This window comes from Antrostomus carolinensis, unplaced genomic scaffold (assembly GCF_000700745.2).
Source record: "Antrostomus carolinensis isolate BGI_N321 unplaced genomic scaffold, ASM70074v2 scaffold34450, whole genome shotgun sequence".
In the NCBI taxonomy this organism is placed as follows: Eukaryota; Metazoa; Chordata; class Aves; order Caprimulgiformes; family Caprimulgidae; genus Antrostomus; species Antrostomus carolinensis.
The window spans coordinates 3868-13278 of record NW_010289690.1 but is presented as its reverse complement, the minus strand read 5'-3'; the positions used below and the strand labels follow the sequence as shown (position 1 = coordinate 13278).

At 54.8% G+C, this 9411-nt stretch overlaps 2 protein-coding genes across 2 annotated transcripts in view; one reads left to right on the top strand and one right to left on the bottom strand.

Moving 5' to 3' along the window:
- Positions 1-2923, top strand: part of LOC104527542 (testis-expressed protein 2) — a gene marked incomplete at its 5' end in the record, with an annotated part of 4431 nt that extends 1508 nt beyond the window's left edge. The window contains 7 exons of the mRNA XM_029085835.1: positions 1-143; positions 253-352; positions 528-660; positions 768-905; positions 1334-1546; positions 1887-2007; positions 2795-2923. Of these exons, the coding sequence (XP_028941668.1) occupies positions 1-143; positions 253-352; positions 528-660; positions 768-905; positions 1334-1546; positions 1887-2007; positions 2795-2923 (977 nt within the window). The remainder of the gene's footprint in view (positions 144-252; positions 353-527; positions 661-767; positions 906-1333; positions 1547-1886; positions 2008-2794) is intronic.
- A 1008-nt stretch (positions 2924-3931) lies between these two features.
- Positions 3932-9411, bottom strand: part of LOC104527533 (60S ribosomal protein L3-like) — an 8876-nt gene continuing 3396 nt past the window's right edge. Inside the window, exons 5-10 of the mRNA XM_010171277.1 lie at positions 8575-8761; positions 7864-8024; positions 7476-7577; positions 6738-6833; positions 6105-6224; positions 3932-4043 (exon numbers count right to left, since the gene is read on the bottom strand). Of these exons, the coding sequence (XP_010169579.1) occupies positions 3987-4043; positions 6105-6224; positions 6738-6833; positions 7476-7577; positions 7864-8024; positions 8575-8761 (723 nt within the window). The 3' untranslated portion in view covers positions 3932-3986. The remainder of the gene's footprint in view (positions 4044-6104; positions 6225-6737; positions 6834-7475; positions 7578-7863; positions 8025-8574; positions 8762-9411) is intronic.

Sequence of the window (9411 nt, the reverse complement as noted above, 5' to 3'; positions counted from 1 at the left end):
GCGAGGACGGGGCTGGGCGCAGCGAGGTGTGCATGGCCTGGATGAACGCTCTGGTGGGACGCATCTTCTGGGACTTCCTCCGGGAGCGATACTGGGCTGAGCAAGTGTCCAACAAGATCCAGAAGAAGTTGAGTAAGATCAAGGTGAGAGACAAGAGCATCACAGCACCCAGGGGAGCCCTGTCTCGTTCCTGAGCTCCCACGGTGGATGCCAGGCTGCGGTGACCATCCCCATGTGCTTTCCCTCCATCAGCTCCCGTATTTCATGAATGAGCTGACACTGACGGAGCTGGACATGGGCACATCCATCCCCTCGGTCCTCAGCGCCTCCAACCCCACCATCAATGACCGAGGTAAGAGCCCTGCAGAGCAGCAGAGACCCCAGGGCTGGCTCCATGGCAGCTGTTGTCCCAGGGCGGGCTCCATGGCAGCTGTTGTCACCAAAGCAGGGAGGTGGCATCAAGCAGACAAGCAGCCCTCGGCCCCTGTGGTGCTGACAGGAGCTTGCCCCGTCCCTCTCCCCGGCAGGGCTCTGGGTGGACATGGAGGTCACCTACAGCGGCTCGTTGCAGATGACGCTCGAGACAAAGATGAACCTCTGCAAGCTGGGGAAGGAGAGCGCTGCAGAGGAGAGCAGCCCAGCAGAGGCAGGTGGAGAGGGGTAAGGATACAGCATATGGCTGCGTTTCATCATCTCCTCCCCCTGCCCAAGCGAGGTGAGCGGGTGCTGGTCCCAGGGCACCCCGTGATGCTCCCTGGGGCTTGCAGGGCCAGGCCACGGCTGATCCTGCTGGCAGACAGCGATGCGGAGTCATCCAGCGCCGGCTCCTCCGATGAGGATGATGTTGCCACCACAGAGCCCACAGGAGCCCTGGGGGAGCGGGTCCCACCGCCCGGCACCGAGGGGTAAGGGGATATTTGGGGTCTGTGCTGTGTGGTCTATGGGGAGATGCTGGGGGGGACACGGTGCTACACTGGTGCAGGAACTCGGGACCAGTTTCCATGGGAAGGTGCAAACAGGCACCCTGGCCCATGGTGACAGTCCTTCACGGAGGACTCCTGTCACTGTGGGGTGCTGTGGTGGGGGGCTGGGGGTCTCACCCCACTGCTGAGCTGCCCCTCCCCTCGCTTTAGCCACGTCAGCGGTCACAGCACGAGCCGCAAGATCCTGCGCTTTGTGGAGGAACTCGGGACCAGTTTCCATGGGAAGGTGCAAACAGGCACCCTGGCCCATGGTGACAGTCCTTCACGGAGGACTCCTGTCACTGTGGGGTGCTGTGGTGGGGGGCTGGGGGTCTCACCCCACTGCTGAGCTGCCCCTCCCCTCGCTTTAGCCACGTCAGCGGTCACAGCACGAGCCGCAAGATCCTGCGCTTTGTGGACAAGATCGCCAAGTCCAAGTACTTCCAGAAAGCCACTGAAAACGAGTTCATCAAAAAGAAGATCGAGGAGGTTTCCAACACACCGCTGCTGCTGACGGTGGAGGTGCAGGAGCTGACAGGCACCTTGGCTGTGAACATCCCACCACCACCAACGGACCGTGTCTGGTACCAGGTCTCCTTCCTCCCACATGGGGACACACGCACATCCTCCTTCCAGCTCCCCTTGCTCCCTGTGGCTCGGCCAAGGAGCCAGCTCTGGGGCTTTGGGTCTATCTGAGGCACCAGCAAGCCAGGGCTGTTCTCCCAAAGGGAATTCCAAGCCCTCAGACTCATTTCTCCTGGTCTCCATCCAGGCCAAGACAGGATCTGGGGACCCAGAGCTCCTACTGCAACCCAGCCACCTCCTCCCAGGAGGCAGGTCCCTAAAACCCAGCAGTGGGGACACGTGGGCTGTGCCACGTATTCAGGACATGATACTTTCTGCCTCTTTCCTTTCTCCTCACAGGTACAGCTTCAGAGTCCCACCCCAGCTGGAGCTGAAGGTGCGCCCGAAGCTGGGCGAGCGGGAGGTGACGTTCCTCCACGTCACCGAGTGGATCGAGAAGAAGCTGCAGCATGAATTTCAGGTGCCTGGTGTGTTGTTAAAGGGCTCAACAAACCCTGCTGAAGCATCATGGGCATTGCTGCCATTAGGGATAATCAGACCTCAGTTTGGATCAGGGTGATCTCTACAAAAAGCCAACATCTGATCTGGTCTGTCCAGCTTTGGACAGTCTAGAAACACAACCAAAGTAACCAGCTCCAAGGGCTGGTGCTCTGAACACTGAAGTGCTTGAGGAGAAGTAGTTTCCTCCCAGCACATGCAGCCCTGCCCCAACCAGGGGGATTAGGAGGGTCACCAAGTCCCAAGCAGACACCACCCAGAAGGGCTGAAGGCACCCATCCACTCTGGCTTTGGGATGTGTGGGAGATACCATCACACGGTACCCACTGGTTTGTTTCCAGCCTCTCACCTTTGAGACCTGTGGTCAAAGAGCAGAAATGTCCCCACAGGTATTTAGATACCCAAATCCCCACAAAGAGTTGCCCATTTGAATGGCTTCACAGAGCTGGTCCCTGTCCTCTGCCGTGACCAGCCTTGAAGCTGTACACACAGGTCAGCAGGGCAAAGAAAAACTGCTCCTGCTTGTCCCCACCCTGAGATATCCAGAGCTCTATCCTGGACAATCCTCTAGGGCCAGGCACGGTCAGCTGCTGAGGGGACAGGAGCCCAGGACCTTCTGTTCACAGCCCCAGTCTCTGACCCAAGCTCTTGTGGCTCCTCCAAGGCCACTTCCCAGCAGATGTGTCACTGATCAGACAGTGAGTGACCTTTAAAATTACTTACTTGTTTTTCTGGATTCTTCTTTTCAGAAAATTTTGGTGATGCCAAACATGGATGATCTCATCATTCCCATCATGCGCTCTGGCCTGGATCCTCAGCCACCCACTGGAGGACTTCCTAGAGACCCACCACCAGCCAAGGGAGAGAAAAGGCTCTGAAGCACAGCCCCAGGAGCAGGGCAGGGACACTGCACAGAGCTCAGGGACCTCGCTGGGACACGGAGACAGCCAGGGCTTGGCCACTGACTGCATCCAGGGCTATGCCATAGGGTCTGAGCTTCTTGGTTCATCTCATCCTCAGCGCTTTTGTAGATGAGCCTCTGCTCCTCTACATTCAGAACAGAACCAGACCCCAGGGCAAGGGGTTTGCTGGAGACCCAAGACCTTCACGCAGCTCCTACCAGGTTGCCAGGACTCCTGGCCAAGGGGGCAGCTCTGGACCAGTGGAGGGCTGAGCTTTCCACTGTCTGGTTCCCAAAGAGGGTGCAGGATGCCCAGACTCGTTCTGCACTGAAGGAGCTGTGATCACCGCTGATCCAAGACATCACAGCTCCAAGATACATCACACCCGCCCTGCAGGCAGCTGGACTGCAAGGAAAACATGGGTGGGAAATGAGTCCAAAATCAGAATAAATCCACCCCTGCCCAGTCTGACCAGCTTGTTGTGCTCAAATTCCCACATCCACTGAGGATGCCGGCCGGGATCGTGGGGCCTTGTGCAGAGAGGAGTTCACGGGTCATACCTGCAGCTCAGCAAGTGGAGTGCCTGGGTGTGTGTGAGAGAGACTGCAAGGGCACTGATACCCAGAGAGACTGGGCAGAGGCAGGTAATGGGGAGACCCTGTGGAATTCCCAGGGCATTCCCAGTAGAAACTGGGGCAGAAGTGTCAGTACCTGCTTTGCTCTCCTCTGGAAGAGGAAGAGGGGTCTTCACCGTGGTTTGGGTCAATACAGGCAGTGAGAAAAAAATTCACTGGGCAAAGGAAAGGGAGGATTCAGAGGACAGAGCAGCCACTTGACTGTCCCAGTTAGTCCCTGTCCATATGGACCAGTCTCAAGTGTCCCATCCCCACCTGCTGAGGAACCTTGAGGACACACACTGCTGCCCACAGGCACACTGAATACCAGCCAGACACCCAAACAGAAGGAAGACAGGCAGCAGGTGTGGCTTGAAGCCTCTTTATTGAAGGTGCCCAGTTAGGCAGCTTTGCTGTCTCAGTCCTTACAGCTCTTCCTGTGCTCCTGGCTTCCCTTTCACCAGGTGTTTCTTCTGAGGACCCTGGAAGAGAGCAGAGAGGAGAGCTCTCAGCGTTAGTGGCAGACAAACCTGGCCTACAAGGCTGCATCTGAGCTGTGGGGAGCAGAACTGCAGCTCTGGCCCCTTTCTGTTGTGCAAAGCTGCTCCTGGTCTCTGCTCCCCAGCTCTGTGCCATCATTTACCGGCCACCCCAGGACTTCCTGAGCCCTGCAGGGATCAGGAGTGGAACGTCACGGCTCTTGCACAAAGGGTTTGTCCATCTGAACAGCACAAAAACAGCCAGAGCAGCAATGAGTGACCTGCTCCCAGCCAGGAGGGCTGGCCTGCAGTCAGGGGATGAGGAGGGGAGCAGTAATTGTGCTGATGAATGCTACCAGGAGCTCAGTGTGGTGGAGCGGCTGCCAAGCTTCTGTACAAGCCCTGGAGAAGGCAGCACCTCCCACAGCCAAAGGCACAGATTCTCATCAGCCAACTCAAGAGAACCTGGGGGGTTTCCACCTGCTAAGAAATGGGGTTGTCCCTGACCAAAGAAGTCCTGCGGGAGCAGGTTGCAAGAATGACTTATGTGCCTCTACTCCCAGCCAAGCATAAAGCTCTACCACAGTGTACATGGGGTAACACAACTCCACACTGGTGTGGCCTCACCTCCAGCACTGGGGGCAGTTTGGGCACCACAGGAGAAAAATGAGCTAAAGCTGCTGGAGAGTGTCCAGAGGAGGGACACAACACTGGAGAAGGGTTTAGAGGAGAAGGGTGTGAGGAGAGGCTGAAGTCACTTGGTTTGTTCAGCCTGGAGAAGAGGAGACTGAGAGGAGATCTCATGGGGGTCTAGAACTTCCTCCCAAGGGGCAGAGGAGGGGCAGGCGCTGATCTCTTCTCTCTGGCCACCAACCAATGCCAGGAGCAGAGGGAATGGCAGGAAGATGTGGCAGGGGAGGGGGAGGTTGGCCATGAGGAAAAGGTTCTTGAGGCAGAGGGTGGTGGAGCACTGGAACAGGCTCCCCAGGGAGGTGCTCATGGCACCAAGCCTGACAAGATTCCAGCAGCATTTGGCCAAGGCCCTGAGGGACATGGTGTGAATGTTGGGCTTGTCCTGTGCAGGGACAGGAGTTGGACTCCATGATCCTTGTGGGTCCCTTCCAGCTCACAACACTCGATGATTCTATAAAACTCTCACCCCACAGTAGAAAATGGCAAAGAAAACATCTGCAAGCAGGTAAAACCACCTCCTGTCACTAAGATCCACGTCACAGCTGCTCAGGACTTGCAGCGCCAGCAGGAGCAGAACACAGAACAAGCTCCTAACACTGAGATAAAGGAAAACAGCTTAACCTCTAAAGAGCTCTGCAAAGGCTGCACAGCCAATCCCCCTGCCCGGGGCTAAGGAGGCTTAGCCAGCTCCACGTGGCATTTCTAGCTGACAGGCCAGATCCAGACACAGTTGACATCTGCGTGGTGTCCAGGCAGTCGTTTCTTTCATTTCTGCTGGCTGAAGGCCTGGCTTACTCAACACTTCCTCAATTTATGCACCAGCCTGGTGTAGGTTGCAAATCTATTAAAGAAACTGTTTGTTTGGGGTTTATTTATTTATTTCCCCCCTCCTAGATTTAAGAAAAATATACTGCTTGGCCTTTTTGTAAGCTTCCTGACAAAAATATGGCAAATTTGTGTCTGAGTTTGACCCAACCTTTTCCTTTTAAAACATTTAAGTTATAAATCACTCCAAACAATCAAAGAAGTGCACGATTACAGGTGAAAGGGACCATATGTGCAAGGCACTGCCTGCCAAATTAACTGCTTGTTTAAAACATCCTGTGGTGAATGGAAACTGGTTGGCCATCTGGTATATTATTTGCTAGTTGGGTTGTCTTGGATCACTCACACAACCATCATGTTCTTCCTTAGCAGAATATCTGCTGTGTGAATTGAATTCCTGCCTGTCTTTTACACAAGACAGTCCCCATCACTCATTTGGCTGTTGTTATATTGAGAAGCAGATGTTTGGTTGGGAGTCAGTCAGTTGCTTTAGCCCCAGCTGTGAGCACGGCCCAGGAAGTGGAGCTGGAGCAGAGTGTAACTCACCATGAAAGCTCGCTTCTCCTGAGCTGTTTGGAAGCAGCCGTGGCCAAACTTGGACGTGGTATCAATGAATTTAAGTTCAACTGCTTCCAGAGCCCGGCGGCTTGTGTGCACCAGAAGGGACTGGAAAAGAAGAGTCACAATGCATCAGGTTTATGGTTACAGAAAATCTGGACGTCTGCTCTGGTGGAAGCAGGGTTGAAATGTCCTAGGTGCACCCATGAGACAAATATCTCCAGGAAAATCTGCCTTCTCAGAGAAACACCCCGCTGCTCAAGTGGCAGGTGATGCCTTGGGTTGCAGAGCAGCTCTGAAAGGAGCCTGCTCTTCACTCAGCATTTCATTTCCTCACAGTCTGCTTACGGCCAAGGTTTCCCATCACAACCACACAGGCTCGCAGCTTCTGTCTCCAGAGAGAGAGGAGATCTGACTGCACACCGCCACAACCAACCAACCTAACTGCGAGTGTTCTCCCTGAGCACCTTGTTCATGTGCTACCTGCCCTCTCCAACAAGCACCCGACCATTCTCCCTGCCCAACATGTGGAGGCAGTGGCATTCTCCACAGTCTCCACGCAGTGAATCTGTTTGTGGAGAGCTACAGCCCGTCCCTGTCGAGCCCTGGCTGTGCTCTCACCTTACGGAGGGTGAGGACACGCTTCTTCGTGCCCACAACGCAGCCCTTCAGCATGAGGAAATCGTTGTTGACCTCACCATAGTGAGGAAAGCCACCCTGTGGGGAGAGGCAGAGAGAAGGTTGGCAGGTTGGAGAGCTGGATGGGAGCAGACATGTGCACAGGCAGCATCTTCTAGGGAAGGAGAAGGTAGTGACCGACAGTCCTTATAGCCAACAGCACTCTGCACCTTTCAGGTTGCCTGCTCAGGACCATCAGAGCACATCAGCCACACTGAGGGCATGATCCCAGCTAAGGAGAACCCTGAGAGCTGGGGAACCAGCAACACTGCTCCCTTCCCTGGAGGATGTGGGTGAACAGAGCTGGCTAGCCTCCCGAGTTCACAGTTTTTAATAAACAAAAGTGAATATTAAATCCAAGTAACAAACATTTATCTGTTAAGTGTCAGATTTTTAATGTAATTTATACTTTTTGTTTTCTTTTTAAACAAAGTTCTCAGCTCCTGCTCAAGTTATCAGCTGAAAGTTAAATGTTTGGGGTCTACTAACAGACCTAAAAAAGCACCTCACAGAGATGGTTTTCCATGCCCAAAACATGAGGAAAGGAATCACTCCATTTCTTTCAGTGAATTTCCTTCAAATCATTTCCTACAACGCTCTCTCCAGCCAAGGAATTACTTTCTTGGCTCAGATTCCTGTAGCCAGGGCCAGTCACAGCCCTGTTACCCCCTCAGCCCTTACCAGAGGAGTAATGGTCTTCTCGGTGATGTCATAGTGCGTCGAGGCATTGTTCCTCACCACTTTGCCATCCTCCACGTGGATCCCGTGGCCAATGCGGTAAATCTGGGGATGGAAAGGAAATGGAGATGGTGACTTTCCCAGCGCCTCGGTGAGAGGTGTCACAGGGACAATGAGAGCTTTACCAAGATGTGTCCCCTGTGATGTGTCCCTCAAGCAGGGAACACACACCAGGAAAGACACGGAGAACAGCAGCACTGCAGATCTCTAGGGAAACACCTGAGAAGCTGGGGGAACAGAGGCCACTGTGCAAAGAAGGATGGTGGGAGCGAGGGAGGGAGGGAGGGAGGAAGGTGCAGTGGTGCTCTGAGGAAGCCCACCTGGGCCATACCTTCTTGTTGAGCTCCGTGCGGTGGTGGTAGCCCTTCTGGCCAGCCCGAGCTATGGAGTAGCCAACCCGGGCCGGGTGCCAGGCTCCGATGCAGGCGACTTTGCGCAAGCCCTTGTGTGTCTTCCTGGGGAGCTTCTTAGTGTGCCAACGGCTCGTCACCCCTGGAAGTGTGACCAGACAGGGTGGTGAGGACACCAGGGAGATTCAGAGCTGGTGTCTGAGTGCTGGGGAGGGGAAAGTCTCATCATTTTTCTCAAGTTCTCAGAAGACACCATGTTGGAAGAAGACCAAGAACTGTCACCACCATGAGAGTCCAGAGATCAGAATTGTTCTCACTTCCCATGGATCTGATCAGGCTGTGATACGTTCCTGCCGAGCACATCCACGCACAGAAACACCCACAGCTCCACACACATGGGGTTTGTGAGGAGTGCCATGGCTTTACGTACTCACGGTGCCTCTGAGCCTCCTGGGAGGACTCTGGGCACAGCAGACAACGCAAGCTTTACTGAGATTAAGGGAACCAAGCTCTGCTACAGAGGATCTGCGTGTTGTGGTTGAGGTCAAGAGGGTCTTTGCTACTCCCTGTGCAGTAAGTCGGTGGGTTCTCAGCATGGCTGAGACACCCTCCCCCCTCAACACTACCTTATGGGCACTGTCATGTGAGGAGGACAGAACCAAGCCCCTGGCAGGGGTCTCCTTACTCTGTACCTTTCATCCCATGCCCCTTGGTCACGCCAATGACATCGATCATCTCGTTCTGGCTGAAGACACTGTGCACGGAGACCTGCTTCTCCAGCCTCTCACGGACCCAGTCAACCTTGTCAGCCACTGTCCCACCATTCAGCTGGATCTCCATCACATGGGCCTTCTTCTGCCGCAGCGGGAGCAGCTTCATCTGCATCAGACAGTGCAGCATTACGGCAAAATGTTGCCCCTCACCACCCAGGTATCAATATGAGGGCAGGGTCGCATCCCCCACCACTTGTGAGGGGTACAGAGGGTGAGCAGAACCAGCTCCTCACCACCCCTCTCTACCACTGTCAGCCCCTTTCATAACAGCCAGTGATCTGGGTCAGCATGCCTGTGTATCTCTTGGAACCAACTCCTCGTCCTTGAGCTCAACCACCCCATCTCCCAGTGCTCCCATTTCAGGCAGGAGCTGATATACACCCTCTCCCCAGGGAGCACAGCAGCAGGCTAGCCTCATCCTGCTCCAAGGGTTAAGAACAGTAGTAATAGCTGTGGTAAATGCCCCAGAGGAGCCCATCACCCCATCACAGAATCATAGAATAATGGTTTGGGTTGGAAGGGACCTTCATCTGAGGCTGAACACAGCCAGCAGCCGGGGTGCAGCTCTGTGCTCCCAGCCAGAGCCGGCACCTCTCCGTTGGTCATGCTCCACCTCTGCTTCCAGACTGAGCAGTTATTTCTAGTTCCCACCAAGAGGAGCCTCCGCTCTCTCCCAGTCCCAGCTCCCTGTGCAGAGCCACTGCCAAATCACCACAGTGGAACTCTGAGGGTCTGTGCCAGCCACAAGCGAAGCTT